Below are 15,050 nucleotides of genomic sequence, written 5' to 3' on the forward strand. Positions count from 1 at the left end.
CACGAAAATCACTCCATATGAAAGCAAAAGGCTCATCAGGAATGCAACATTCCCCTGATGAAAAGCAGGGGTGCCACGAGTACACTGAGACAACACAGTAAGTGTCAGGGGCCCAAGACTGTTCAATTGCCTCCCAGCATACATAAGGGGGATTACCAATAGACCCCTGGCTGTCTTCAAGAAGGCACTGGACAGGCACTTAAAGTCAGTACCTGACCAACCGGGCTGTAGTTCGTATGTCAGCTTGCGTGCGGCCAGCAGTAACAGCCTGGTTGATCAGACCCTGAGCCATGAGGCCTGGTCTCAGACCGGGCCGCGGTCTGAGACCTAGAATTGTTGGAGCCACGGCATTGTAGGTTAGTTGTGAACTTCTTAGTCACAGAACTGTGGGTAAGTGGATAAGTGGCTTTGGCATACTGCTCTTATCTGTATTTTTTTTTGTACCTCTGTATGTGTGCACAAATTTATAATAAATAAATAAATAAATAAATAAATTGTTGCAGCCACAGTATTACGAGTTCTACTGAAGTGTTGCAGCCATGGTATTTTGAGTGAATTATTAATTGTTGCAGTTACGGCATGTTGATGGTGCTAGTGAAGTTTCTTATGTAAGAGCGAAAGTCACAATACAGTGGATGGAACAATTCTCAAGTAACTCACTTTAGACAACGTTTCGGTCCATCTTGGGCCGTTATCAAGGAAACTGGCCAATAAAACGCAGAGACCAAAAGACAGGAAGGGAAGAGGGTAGTAGTAGTGACAGTAGTAGTAATAGTAGCAGCAGCAGTGTAGTGGTAATAGTAATAGCAGTAGTAGTAGTAGTAATAAATAGTTGTGGTAGAAGTAGCAGTAGAAACAGTAGTAGTAATAGTAGAAGTATTAGTAGTAACATTAGTAGCAGCAGCAGAAATAAAAATGGTAGTAGCTCTAAGTGCTAATGACGTCCTTTGATGGTGCCAATGACGTCTCTTATTAGTATCAGTGACACCAGTTTTGCTAATGTTAATTACATCTCTTGTCGATATCAACGAAACCTGTATGTTAGAACAATCCTAAATGCGGGACACTGGGGTCAAGACAAGTACCTGGTAGGCGAGTCCAGGCTTGATCTGATTGGTGAGGCGGAGGTAGTGAAGAGTCCACAGGTTGGCAGCAAAGTTGAAGGCCGCGGTCTCCGCTCCCATTACTTCGAGTCCCAGCAGAGTGTCACTTCCCACTGGCACCTCAGGGAAGGCCGGTCCCACCACATCACCTGCACAGATCAGCCTTATAAAGCAGCTTACATTAAGGAAGCTTCGTATGGGAAATACAGACAAGGCAGAGCAAGTCTTCATCAAGGAGAGTTTTACCGTGTCATAAGGCTCTCTTAATAATGGTTCCTATGCCTTCAGTGTTTTTGTAATTCCCATATGTGTCGGCAATCTCCCCCTCGAACAAGAGGCTTTGAAAATTATCTGAAATTCATTTGAAATAGGTAATGACAAAAAGTAGATGAAAGCAGCTAAGCAAGCAAGATTACAAAAGCAGGTAAAAACGCAGAAACTAGTAAGTACATGAAAGCAAATAATAACACAAGTAGGAATACAAAAATAGGAACACAAGCAACTGTGAATACACAAGACTACATAGGCATGCAAAACAGACAGGTATGAGAACATAAGCAAGCAAGAGCACATGACCCAAACAACCTCCAACCTCTGCTTTGAAGATTACACAGCAGAGAGAAATAGGAAGAAGTTAGGTAACAATAGCTGCGAGCTGCGCTCCTTAAATGAGCATATGATTCACCGTGAGGCGTATTTCTCTCAGCATATATAATATACAGCTACTCATTGATGATTAGTTGTACAACCATACAGGAATAAAAACAAGGTAAGCTCACATAACTTTGTAAGAGCAAACATATAAACAGATTAAATTGCCAGGAAAGGAGATTTATGTTAGTTCACACTGATAGACAAGATCACACAAGAGAAAACCCAACTGCTTTATTATGGTTCCAGGCTTCAGGTGGTAATGGTATCAAAAGTATCACTCACCAGTAACGGAAATGTGACCGATGGGGGTGTCGTAGATGTAGCGACGCTTGAGGGAGTAAGGAATGATGGGAGACTCGTCCAGTTCGATATCCAGGAAGTCGTACACGAGGGCGCGATTTTTGAGATCCAGCAGAATGGACGTGTGCTTCCCGATGGTTACTCCCTGCAGGCAGAGCATCAGTAAGGAGCTTATTATGGGAGGGACGCAGAGGATCAAGTGAAGGAAAGGAATGGGAGTTGAGATGGGTCAAATGAAATTTTGAGGAGAGACAGACAAGTTGTAGATGATCAAATGAGGAGAGACGTACACCATCTCACATTAACTGGAGGATTACAGGATCTTATATCTTTATCTACCATCTACATTTTAACTAATAACTAACCAGTAATACCTGTATCCTTATGACATTTTCTCGTCTTTGACTAACTTGTCATCTCTCCTCCTGTTCCACATGTTTGTCTCTGTATCTCGTCCCTTTCATGTACCTCTCAGTTTAAGGATAAGACTGGTTTGGGACCTACCTCTGAAGTAACATCAATGATGATGGTGTCACTGTCAGCCTGCATCATGGTGGAGCCCTTCACGGTGACCTCAACCTCGCCCTTCCGTGTAAATACGATGGGGATATGAACGTCCCGCGACTCTCCCGGATCCAGCTGGGACAAAAATTTGCGCATTACTCAAACTCGTTGATTATTTTGTATCTGACCGAAAGAAATGCATTTATTCAAATAAATGCATTTCGTAAATACGTCATGCTTCTAATCTGACAACCAAACGTTCATTGCCTAAACAACTTATTCTCAACACCCATTTATTTTCAACTTTCTTCTGTCACACCTTCACTGCCTCAGCTACGCCTCGGATATTTCCTCCATACTCCCTCTGACTCCTCCCCTTATTAAAAATATAACTCCATTTTCCACGAAAAATGAAAAGTCACTATACCATAGCTGGAAAAATTGACATTAACCCCACAAACTGGAAATGAAGCCAGATTAAGCTTCAAGTCCTGGACGATTAAGAAGTTTGGAAGCCCCATACATTCATTAAATCTGCTTACCATTTCTCAGCTTAAAATATTATCGCCATTTCTATAATACATCCACTTCCCCTTATAACGTCTCGTCTTATTCACTTTGAACTGCCAAGTAATTTTACTCCCCTGGTTTTATCACTTCATTACTTCTATCCAAAACGGATAACTCACGCACTTTTTCATTTATTCTTTCCTTGAACCACCTCTCCACGCTTTAAACCTCAAGGGGCCCCTTATGCGAGTATACATTTCTTTTAAACTAGTATGTGCTCGTGCAAGTCTTTTTTAAATCGTGTATACAAAACAAAACAGTGGACAGACTGACCCACACAATGTGTTGGTGTTCACCGGTTGCAGTCCTGGGCTTGTACGACATAACTACGCCATTCTTCTCCACCAGGACAGAGCGGTAGTCGTCAGACTCGGGCAGAGTGATCAGTACTCCCACCTTGCTGGAGTGGAAGTTAAAAACGCACGCCCGCAGTCCTACCTGCTCGAACTGGCGCGCCACCCTTGGACCTTCCAGCGTCAACATGAATGGTCCAGCAGAGTCGAACTGCAGCCATGATGGTGAAGAGTGTTAAAATTGTGGAAGTGGCACTGTTAGTGGTGACGATGAGGATATCTCTAATAATGAAGGAGATGATGATCATAATATAATTATAGTAATATCCAACAGAAAAGCAACAATATCAAGTCCTACAAACATTGGTAATCCTCTAATTCGCCAGATAAAATGTCTGCTGACACTGGTCTTGTACATACGATGATCCTGTCACTGGCAAGCAGCTACCGTAATACCCGGATTAGAGATCAACATACATATGTCCTACTTTTACACATCCCATCACAACAGACAAAAAGAGAGGAAGTAGACGAGGTGACAGATGGAGCTGGGTTTGGGTGTTATCTGTTCAGAAATCCTTATCTTCGCAAAAGGACTTATGCAGTTTCCTGACTATATTCATTAATGTTTTGTCTGTATAACCACTTCTTCTAAGCATCCTTTTCGTCCTTAACTTCAAGTATTGAGTGGTTTCACAACACTGAATGTGTGAATTTTCCCCTGATGACTGATATGATTTGGTGATCTGGGCAACAACAGGAACTTTTCCACTCTTGTGCCTACGTTCAAAAATAGGATTGCGAGATTGCTTACAGTCGTGGCCTAGCCGGCGTGGTGCTCTCTCGTGTGTATGTACTCACCTAGTTGTACTCGCCTAGTTGAGGTTGCAGGGGTCGATTCCAAGCTCCTGGCCCCGCCTCTTCACTGGTCTCTACTAGGTCACTCTCCCTGAACCGTGAGCTTTATCATACCTCTGCTGAAAGCTATGTATGGATCCTGCCTCCACTACATCGCTCCCCAAACTATTCCACTTCCTGACTACTCTGTGGCTGAAGAAGTACTTTCTAACATCCCTGTGATTCATCTGTGTCTTCAACTTCCAACTGTGTCCCCTTGTTGCTGTGTCCCATCTCTGGAACATCCTGTCTTTGTCCACCTTGTCAATTCCTCTCAGTATTTTGTATGTCGTTATAGTGTGTGTGTGTGTGTGTGTGTGTGTGTGTGTGTGTGTGTGTGTGTGTGTACTCACCTAATTGTGGTTGCAGGGGTCGAGACTCAGCTCGTGTGTGTGTGTGTGTGTGTGTGTGTGTGTGTGTGTGTGTGTGTGTGTGTGTGTGTGTGTGTGTGTGTAAGTGTAATCGCAGGATTGATCACAGTGTTCCTTTCACAATTTTCCACCCAATTCCATATTGTAAAATTTGTATTCAATCCCTTGTTAGAATGTCTGCATGCTATGCTCCCCTTCGATCGAACCTGGATGCCTCCAATCTCCCCTGGTACTGTTTAACCATTCGGGTTTAGTGCTCCTTCACGAATGTAGCGATAACAACAATAATGGCTACTGACACATCACGACGACCATCAATAAAAACTCCGTCAGTATTGCTACCCTGATTCTTGTCCTCAGCTTTGGAACAGACTGCCAAGACGTTGGGACATTCCATCATAAATTTAGCCACTAACTCCACATTCTCTTCTGCCGACTAGCAGTTTGCAGTACTCAGTCATCAGTCTCTTAGCCACCAGACATATCGTAAATAGTTACCCTATTTCATATCCTTCACTAACATCTCAAGGGTAATCACCCAGCCGTTGCCTCACCTGAATTTTCTCCTCCAGGATACCCAGGCCGGTCTCTTTACCGACGGCGAACATGGATACCACCCAGTTTTGAGGTCTCTTGGGGATGGGAAACACCTGAATCTCCCGGCCCACGCCACGCACGTCCATCCACGCCCAGTCACCGTCATCAGGGTCGTAGAAGCGATGGAGACGACTCAGGCGCCGGAGTCTGAATTCTCGTAGAGGATCTTCCACCACAGGACCTGCGCGGTGCAAGATTACTGAAGTTAGAGTGGATCGTAATTCTGCACAGGCGCTACATGAACCTTGTGGGTTTAGTACTCCCCCTAGGAAAATAACACTAATAATAATAAACCTTACCACGGGTGGGGATTGAACTCGTGGCGAGTCTTAAACTCCAGGTCACTCGCCACGAGTTCAACACCACCCATGGTATGGTTTGTCTGCAATCGTGTCATTATGATTTCGTAATAGCAGCAATGTAGATGAAAGTTAACCTGTACTCCTGTATTGATTCCGATTACTTACCTCTTCTATTTTTAGCAGGAGACATTTATAATAACCATATATAGAAATATGCAGAATAAGAAAATAGAGAAGCTACACTTTCTAGGGACACAATACAGATATAACTGAGCAATTTGGAGAACGAGCAAAAGATGTATTAAATGACTCTACCATCATAAATCATTATGAATGCTGTGACAAAGAAAAGGAGCCAGAAGAAATTTTTGGTCAATACATGATGCTAAATACTTGTGAAGAGAAGGAGAGGTTGCACGTTATTGGTATGTAAGCAGTTTCATGATGCATTAGACATGTGCAACATCTGGGTATCTTCGTAGACGTTTCGCCATCCAGTAGCTTAACACAATACATGGACATAATCTGAAGACTGTAGAAATATGTACAAAAGACAGTGGAAGACGAGGTAATCAGTCCCTCAGCCTAGTGCTCAGAGCTGGTGATGCACACCATAGTCTTTAAGATACCAAGATACTGCACACTCGTCTAATTCATCATCTTGTCGGTATTGTATACCTTTGATACAAGTTGCATCCTCAGCAACAATATGCTATTAAATACAGGACGTTTCAAAATGATGAACCCGATTTAATATATATATACTTCCAAATCGAGTCCATCAATTTAAAACTATATTAAAAGACTAGTAGTCGGAGGCATGGCGAGACGAGTCCCCACAGTGTAGCACATATTATAATGATGTGACAAATAAAATATTTGAAAAGCCACAATCTGAGAGAATTTATTATTATTATAATCAAGGGGGAAGCGCTAAACCCGGAGGATTATACAGCGCCTGGGGGGGGGATGTGGAAGGCATTCAGGCTTAATTCGGGGAACTGGAGCACAGATCCAATTCCCTAAATCAAGAGCCCCTCACCAACATCAAGGAACCTTCCTTGAGGGGTATCTGAGAGAAGAGAAGAGATTGAGTAGTCATCAGGAGTGAAACAATAGGCTAATAACGTCTAACTGCGAACAGTAAAACTTAAACAATATCTTATAAAATAAGCTCATTGGATCTTACCTTAAATACTGTGCAGTTTTAGTTCCCAAATTACATAAAAGACGTAGATAAACTTGAGAGGGCAACAAACTCGCATATTCATTGAGAAACAAAATCTGTGAAAAAAATACTCAAAGTACTTAACCTGTTCTCCATTAAGACACTAAACAAATTTGACACAGTGACACACAAGAATGGAAAACTATTTGCAAAGCAAAGTTGTTTAATAATGCACAACAGAATGGAACTACGAACAAAAATGAAACAAAATGAGGGTAAAGCCTGTTCTGTGATTTATTTATAGATTTATTTATATATATATATATATATATATATATATATATATATATATATATATATATATATATATATAAATATATATAAATATATATAAGTGATGACTCAATGCGTTTTATTAAGTTCAAGGAATGCTTCAGGCTCGATCCTCCATCCACTAACAGTGATACAGATGCTCTAATATTTAGTATTCACTTACCAGAAAATTTTTGAAAAAATTACGCTTCAACTAGATACACTGCTAGAAACAGCTGCATACACTGCTAGGATTAGCTGGATACACTGCTAGGAATAGCTGGATATACTGCTAGGGCTAGCTGCATGCACTGCTAGGGCTAGCTGTGTCCAGTACAAATACAGTACCGGTGCAGGCCTTGTCTTACTTAACTGACTACCTTGGAGACGACTGGTTGACCAAGGACTATCCAGGACATATCAGTATGAGTAGTAGAGATAGTCGCTGCATTAGAAGACCAAATCCTATTTCCACCTTAACTACTTAATATTAAGGGCAAATGTGACTCACAGCCAGCCTCGTCGGAGCGATCAAGACAATCAAAGTGGGTGTCACAGCGCTGCTCGAAGCCGAAGCAACCTCCGGTAAGACATTTGAACTCCCTCTCGCCGCACTCTGGGGTCTCTGTTAACACAACGCATTGCAGCCCGTATATAAGATGGCCAAAAATACTGCAGCAAAATGTAAATTCAGACAAATATTACGTTAAACAATAAATATTTGAGGCGTCGTGTACGTCAGTCAGTTCAGCTGGAAGTTTTAACTCTCCTGAGGACTGTTTGCTTACAGGTTACTAGACAAGTGTTTCTACACAACAAGCAGACCACGTACTGTCTGGCTGCGGTTTGAATATTACATGGCTGACTAATACAACATTGCACAAAATTTTACCTTTTTTGTAAATATTATGTAAAAAGAAAAGATATCACCCCCATTGAAATTTTATGTCTTGAAAATGAGCTCTTTCAAAACTTAAAAATCAGTTCAGATATTGGAATTATTTTCTTAGTATAATTATCGTCACTGAGAAAATCTTCACCGTGGGAGTGTGTGTGTGTGTGTGTGTGTGTGTGTGTGTGTGTGTGTGTGTGTGTGTGTGTGTGTGTGTGTGTGTGTGTGTGTGTGTGTCATGTTTATATACCAGCAATCAGGTTTGTTATTAATTTTACACTGTTCAGTAGTGGTTAAAGTACAGACTGTGCTCCCATCTGAGGTATTGTGTACCCATCCGAGGTATTGTGTACCCATCTGAGGTATTGTGTACCCATCTGAGGTATTGTACACCCATCTGAAGCACTGTGTGTGTGTTCCCATACGAGATTGAGTGTATCCTCTGGAAGTTATTGTATATTTTGAGTTTCATTTTATAATCTCATTTCAACAATTGGCATAACATACACCCTTGTGTGTGCGCCATCAATGTAGGCTTTAAATGCCTACATTAGGAATAGAGTACAAAATTTTTTACTACATATCTATGTTTGTCATCTGTAGAAATTTGTGCTTTAGAATACAGATAATAAAAATCCGACCAACTAGGACAGTACGATGGCTTACACATCATTTGTTGCTCACCTGAAGCGTGATGCGGATGATAGAAAAGGTCAGCATCCGTCAGCACAACGAGGTCGCTGAAGTTGAATGTGGAGGGCGCATCGGGCCCGGCCATCGCTGTGGGGAAGAGGAACACCTTGGCCCCATTGCCGTCCCTGGACCTAATCAGTAACAATGAAGCAACTTGTTACTTCTGCTTTATATGCATACGAAATAAAGTACACATATTTAAAGACAGACATCAAAATCAGAGAAATAAGGACAGAAAAGAGAAACATACTTTTTCTTTGCAAAAAATTGCTCACGTTGGACTGTGTACAAACGTACCTGGTAGCGGCTCGACGTACGTGGGGCACGGAAATGTTAGAGCTTCCTTCGTACAAAGTGTCGTTCTTTTCCAGATTTAGCATGTGGTAGAGGACCCTGGCGGCGTCCAGCTCGTGACCGGCGTCCATGTGGTGAGTCTCTTCCCAGACAGAGGACACGGCAAAGAATGCACCAATCTCCCCGATCATCTTCATCTCCGCTGATCCACCACTGTGGTCTTTATGCTCATTCCACCGGATGTCCACCTGAACAAGACAAGCGTGATAGCCTCTTACTATTTGACCTCAAAACAATACTCTGCTTCCATCTAGTTAGTTGAACTTATACATTCCCAGTGATACGTTATCTACACGACCAACTAACCTCTACTTGTCCCTTGTTAAGCGGCCCAACATTTTACCTAAAGAAAAAGACAATGCCGTGACTTTAACAATACACAAATAATCTGCACATACGACAAAAACTTATGACGAAGTTTCGGTCCGATTTGGACCACTAACTGGCCACACACTAACACACAAAGGTATGGGAGCAGGTATATATGTCAATATTTTGCGTAACTCCAATTTGCTGTTCTTGTTCTTGCTTGATGTGGAAGAATAACTTCAGCTATTTTTTTCGTATCATAATATACTGTCCTTTTTTCTGTATTCTCTGAGCTTGCCTTACCTTGTGTCGTCCCAGTGGGTTGACGGGGACGACGAGGGCGTGGGAGACGAGCTGACCATCTTTTGCCACCACCCAGACCACAATGTGCACTGCTGGGGTCATCTCTGTAGAGGCCGGCAAGGAAAACGTGGTGATGGTGGATAGTCCATTATCCTTTACCAGTTCTCTTCCACTGTAGATCACTACACCTTGCGCCAAGACCTGTGATGTATGATAAACTTTTGTTGAAATAAGACACGTGTAGAATTAATACCCGTGTTTAGAAACATCAACTGGGAGACGTTCACAATACTTGGTATGCGATACCAGTTGTTAGATATTCACACTACTTATTAAGGAAAAGCACCAGCTCCACAAACAGCAGTGAGTCGTTCACACTGTTATTTATGGAACTACACCGGCTGTGAGATATTCACAATATTACTATATGTGCGAAGGACGTACATTTAGAAACTGCTTATGTCACTATTTCCTAAGCTTACATAGGAGCATTATTGTGCCACTCGCAACTTGAATTGTGTTCCTCTGTTTTGAAGGAGTTCATTGCAATGTTAGACACCTCATGTGATACTGCTTTGATCACCATCAAACACTTTGCATTTAACATCTTTTTCTTAATCTTATGACTTGACTCAGATTAATTCTATGAAAATATTTTTGGTGACTATCTCGTCAGTTGTTAGTCATTTACCCCTCAAGGAAGGTTCCTTGATGTTGGTGAGGGGCTCTTGATTTAGGGAATTGGATCTGTGCTCCACTTCTCCGAATTAAGCCTGAATACCTTCCACATCCCCCCCCCAGGCGCTGTATAATCCTCCGGGTTTAGCGCTTCCCCTTGATTATAATAATAATGTTAGTCATTTAAACTGCATTCTCAAGTGATTTCGCGACTAGAAAGGCTGTTAACAGGACGGAAAATCGAGCCCTCACCCACCCTTGTGATTGAAATCACCCATAACTAGTAACTTTGCTCCCCCCCCCCACAGGGGCCATACAGCGCTTCACATAAAAAAAATTTAAGACATTAGTTAGCCACTAATAGTTTAAATTCACAATCTGAAGGCAAAGATACATGCTTTAAAAAAATAAACTTTTACTGGGGGCGACGAATCAGTGATGAGATTTTATCAAGTTACGACTCGAGTCATTTCTCAGCACAGTGAATCATCGTCCCAACTTGTGTCTTGTCCTCACATTAGTAGGCAAGGCACAGCTTTATTCAGTTATTTTCTCGACAATGCTAACGTAAGTCATCCTTTTTACTGAGATTATTCTATTGAATGCTATTAATTTATTACAAATTTCGGTCCTCACGAACGGGATTGTTATAAAAGGGTTCACTTCCTGAATGGGTTCGTGCTGAACCCGCTGAGAGGTTTAGTTTTTTGGCGAGAAAATATCGCGGTAATAGGTGGTCATTTCCTGCAGACATTAAATTATAGTGCAGGAAGACCAGAAGAGGAGCCAAGGTCGCCGGATATAACCACGGACAGGTAAGCATGTCACTACCACCGACACACACAAGTTGAGTGTTAATGGTCAGTGATAGGAGGTCAGGGTTCGTCCGTCGAAGACCATTTACGCTTGGTTAAACTAAAACATTTTTCTTTTTTTTGCTTTAAGTAAATACAAAGGAACCCTAGAGGGTTCCAAAAATTATCCCAATTTTCTACAATAATGAGCATATCCGTATAATGACAATAAATTTCAGTTCAAATGATTGACACGACATTGACATTGACATTTTTTTTTTCAAAATGGAGATATCACCACCTTTACTATCATCTAAGAGCAGGAAATCCTGCACTTCTTTTGCAATATACTACCAACCTCATTTACTAAGTGTTTATATGTATTAATCCAATAGCCCTGTTCTCTCCTACGTTCTTTAAAGACTACAGGAGAGAACTGGATTTATTCATGCTGATGAGTGGATAAAAGACTTGTAGAAACACGAAGTTAGTTCATGAAGGTTTACTCACCACATAGTTGAAGTATTCAGTGTAGAAGTTGTTTCTGACGTGAAGGATTATGAATTCCCCCGGTGTGGCGTCCGTGGTTGAGGTCTCGATCTGCAGGTGACGGTTCTTGGGTGAGTGATGCAGCGCCCCCACCAGTGTGGCTGATGCTGTCATCCCACTGCTGCTTACCAACCTGCAACACCACTACACAGTGAGCCCTGGTGCTGACAACCCATGTTCACCACCACCATCACTACAGTGAGAGCCCTGGTGCTGACAACCCATGTTCACCACCACCATCACTACAGTGAGAGCCCTGGTGCTGACAACCCATGTTCACCACCACCATCACTACAATGAGAGCCCTGCTGCTGACACCCCATGTTCACCAGAGTCCTGGTGCTGACACCAGGACTCGCTGGTGTCAGCACCAGCACCGTGCTTCACTGTACTGGACTGATGAAGCCAATGACTGGCGAAATGTCTCCACAGTATAGATACCCAAGTGTTGCACAAGTTTCGTTTATCAACTTGCCGGGATTCTAAGCCATTTTTACAACAACTTCCACCAGAACGATGGCTTCTACAACACAGCTGATCCTGGTAAATAAGACACATTTGGGTATCTATATTACCTAAACGTTTCGCCTGCACAACAGGCTTCATCAGTCGGGTAAAACTATATGCAGCAATTAGATCAGAAGCAGAAGTGACGTGTTCAGTCCGTCAACCTCGGTGAGAGGTAATCAGTCCCTCAAACCTGAAGTATATTGTAGACATGCAGTTAGACTTTGTATACTAGAGTAGATGCGAGATGAAGTAGCTGAAATTGATGTCACAGGTGAGCGTCACTACCATCTGATGTCACAGGTGAGCCTTGCTATTAAGGTAAGCTCTGCTCGATAATAAATATACCCAAATGTTGCACTTATGTCTTATTTATCAAGTTATCTGTAATATATATTGTGACATGAAGCTTCTAGATCAGTTTCCCTCATAACAACGAAAGGGAGATTATTATTATTAATTATTATTATTATTATTATTATTATTATTATTATTATTATCAAAAAGAAGCGCTAAGAGCGAAAGAGAGAAAAATGTTTTTTTTTTGTATAGATATTCTTTTACCTATTATGGTAAAAATTATTTTTTTAATATTCATGAAAATAATTCAGCTCACTTTATTTCTAGTGCATCTCCTTTTAATGTAACTTATTTACACACAGCTGAGTTACTTAGTTATTTTAATTTTTAAGATTATAACCATGACTGATTTCTACTGTAACTTGCAGCTAGACTTTAATTATTAAGACATTACAAGGACCATAATGGTCCTAAGTGACCGACATTTTTGGGGGTTATCCTGCTGGATAATTTACACGTACGTTAAACTATGTATGATAATTATACTTGTGTTCCTGTACCTAAATAAACTTAATAAAACGAGCTCTGCAGTAGGTCGTTTTTTTAAATCTTTCATTCAAACTACCAGCCCATGTTACCAAGGTCCTTCACAAATTGACCCTCTGCTCCATCATACAAACTGTTTTTCTTAAAATACCCGAAAAGTAACCTGACTTTCCACCTTTTTACTCACCCTATATTTGATCATTTATGTTTTTATATTTGTGATTTGAAAAGCTCATTGCTTGGGCGAAACGCTGTCAATAAAGAATCGCATTATAATTCGTGTGTGTCTTCATCAATCGATACTCTTCTCCATTTCACTTATTGGTCAACAAATTCGATATGACTTTTCAGATGCCATTTATTCTATCATGTAATTTACACAATTCTTCACACACCCCAACAATAACAACTCCAACTGCGTGATGAAAAGAGTGAGGAAGCCAGCTGATAGTCACCACGATGCCTAAACCCCTCTGTAAATACATCAGGGACTAAAACCAGGTTAAAACAGGGTGACTTACAGTAATGATCAGACTCACCTGGCATCAACCTTGAGTGCCTGAGTGCCATCAGGTAGATCGAAAATTACTTGAGCAACACCAGAGCCATCCAACAACGTCTGTCCCGACACCTCCACCTTTTCCACCTGCAGATACACTAACGTTATATATATACCACCTCACCATCGTGTCCAGGATAAAGAAGAAAAATATCACCCAAAGGTATGATGCTATCACAATCCGCAGAATGTGAAACGTTTTTCATTATGAAGGAAAAAAAAAAACAGTCACAAATGTTTACATTTCTCGAAGGCCAAGGGGACGGGGGGGGGGGATAAATAAATGCAATAAGGGCTGAAAAAATTTAGAAAAACATTATAAAAACATTTGTTGAACACAACACTCCTATTTATTGGCTCTGGCATATCTACTGAACAGCAAAGACTTTGATCATTTCCAAGCATTGAGCACACGAGAAGACAATGGATAAAGAAATATAAGTGGATATATACATATTAAGATTAACATTCACAGAAATTGATAAAAACCTTAATTCTCCGAAATTTTAGCCAATTAGAAAATATCGTTAATTTATAGCAAAGAAAAGGCTGGACTCTGGAGTTGAGGCTCAGTGCATGAGAGAGACTGAAGTCACCCACGTCCAGAAAGTTCAGCCTGTTTGCCTAGGAGATATTGCTGATACGAGGAATTAACTATTCACTGTTTTCTAATTCATATATAACTGATCTCCTTCCCTGAGAATTTCAGTGCATTGTCTGATCCAATATATTTGCAGTATAGCCTAAGGACTTCTGTAGATAAATGGTCCAGAGAACCGACAAGTTGAAGACTGAGACGCTTGTCCAACGCTTGGGTATCTTTATTGTGGAAACGTTTCGCCAACCAGTGGCTTCCTCAGTCAAATACAGAGAATACTGGTGGAAGATCATAAGGAGTTTGAGGTTATCAGTCCCTCAGCTTGGAGTCGATGTGGTAAGTTCATCAATCTTGATAAAATATTGACGGACTGACCACATCGACTGATACCTCAAATTCCTTCTTATATTCCACCATTCTTCTCTGTATTGGACTGAAGAAGCCACTGGTTAGCGAAACGTTTCCACAATAAAGATACCCAAGTACTGGACAAGCGTCTCAGTCTGAGAACTTCTATTATTAATGCATTTAGCAATTACCAACAAATAAAACAATAATGTTTATACATTTTGGTACGAATCCACTTACGCACCGTTGCCTTGGCTAAAGATTTCATCAAATCAGAAAGAACGTTGATTAAATTCTAGATTCTATAATTTAGAAGGACTGTGGTTATAGTTCTTTCCCAGGATTACAAAAGTATATTTGTCCACATTGAACTGCACCTACCAATCTTCCGGTATCAACATTAACTTCAGGAAAGCCTCGTGAGGTTCCGTGTGTCCTCGTGAGGTTCTTGGTGTTCTCGTCTACAGTAACACATACATAAAGAACAATAAATCACAATCCTGTCGAGATATGTAAACTGAATGACTGATATTATGTAGACCCGAGAGA

General features: G+C 41.1%; 1 protein-coding gene across 2 annotated transcripts in view; it reads right to left on the reverse strand.

Annotated features, from left to right (window-relative positions):
* LOC128690895 (CD109 antigen) overlaps positions 1–15,050 on the reverse strand; it is a 326,701-nt gene that overhangs the window by 40,670 nt on the left and 270,981 nt on the right. For both annotated transcript variants that reach the window (XM_053779656.2, XM_070088302.1), the window contains 11 exons: positions 13,536–13,642; positions 11,605–11,776; positions 9,623–9,823; positions 8,954–9,198; positions 8,648–8,787; positions 7,583–7,696; positions 5,247–5,470; positions 3,405–3,635; positions 2,562–2,696; positions 2,040–2,202; positions 1,086–1,252 (listed from right to left, as the gene is read on the reverse strand). In XM_053779656.2, the coding sequence (XP_053635631.1) occupies positions 1,086–1,252; positions 2,040–2,202; positions 2,562–2,696; positions 3,405–3,635; positions 5,247–5,470; positions 7,583–7,696; positions 8,648–8,787; positions 8,954–9,198; positions 9,623–9,823; positions 11,605–11,776; positions 13,536–13,642 (1,899 nt within the window). The remainder of the gene's footprint in view (positions 1–1,085; positions 1,253–2,039; positions 2,203–2,561; positions 2,697–3,404; positions 3,636–5,246; positions 5,471–7,582; positions 7,697–8,647; positions 8,788–8,953; positions 9,199–9,622; positions 9,824–11,604; positions 11,777–13,535; positions 13,643–15,050) is intronic.

Source organism: Cherax quadricarinatus, chromosome 24 (assembly GCF_038502225.1).
Source record: "Cherax quadricarinatus isolate ZL_2023a chromosome 24, ASM3850222v1, whole genome shotgun sequence".
Classification (NCBI taxonomy): domain Eukaryota; kingdom Metazoa; phylum Arthropoda; class Malacostraca; order Decapoda; family Parastacidae; genus Cherax; species Cherax quadricarinatus.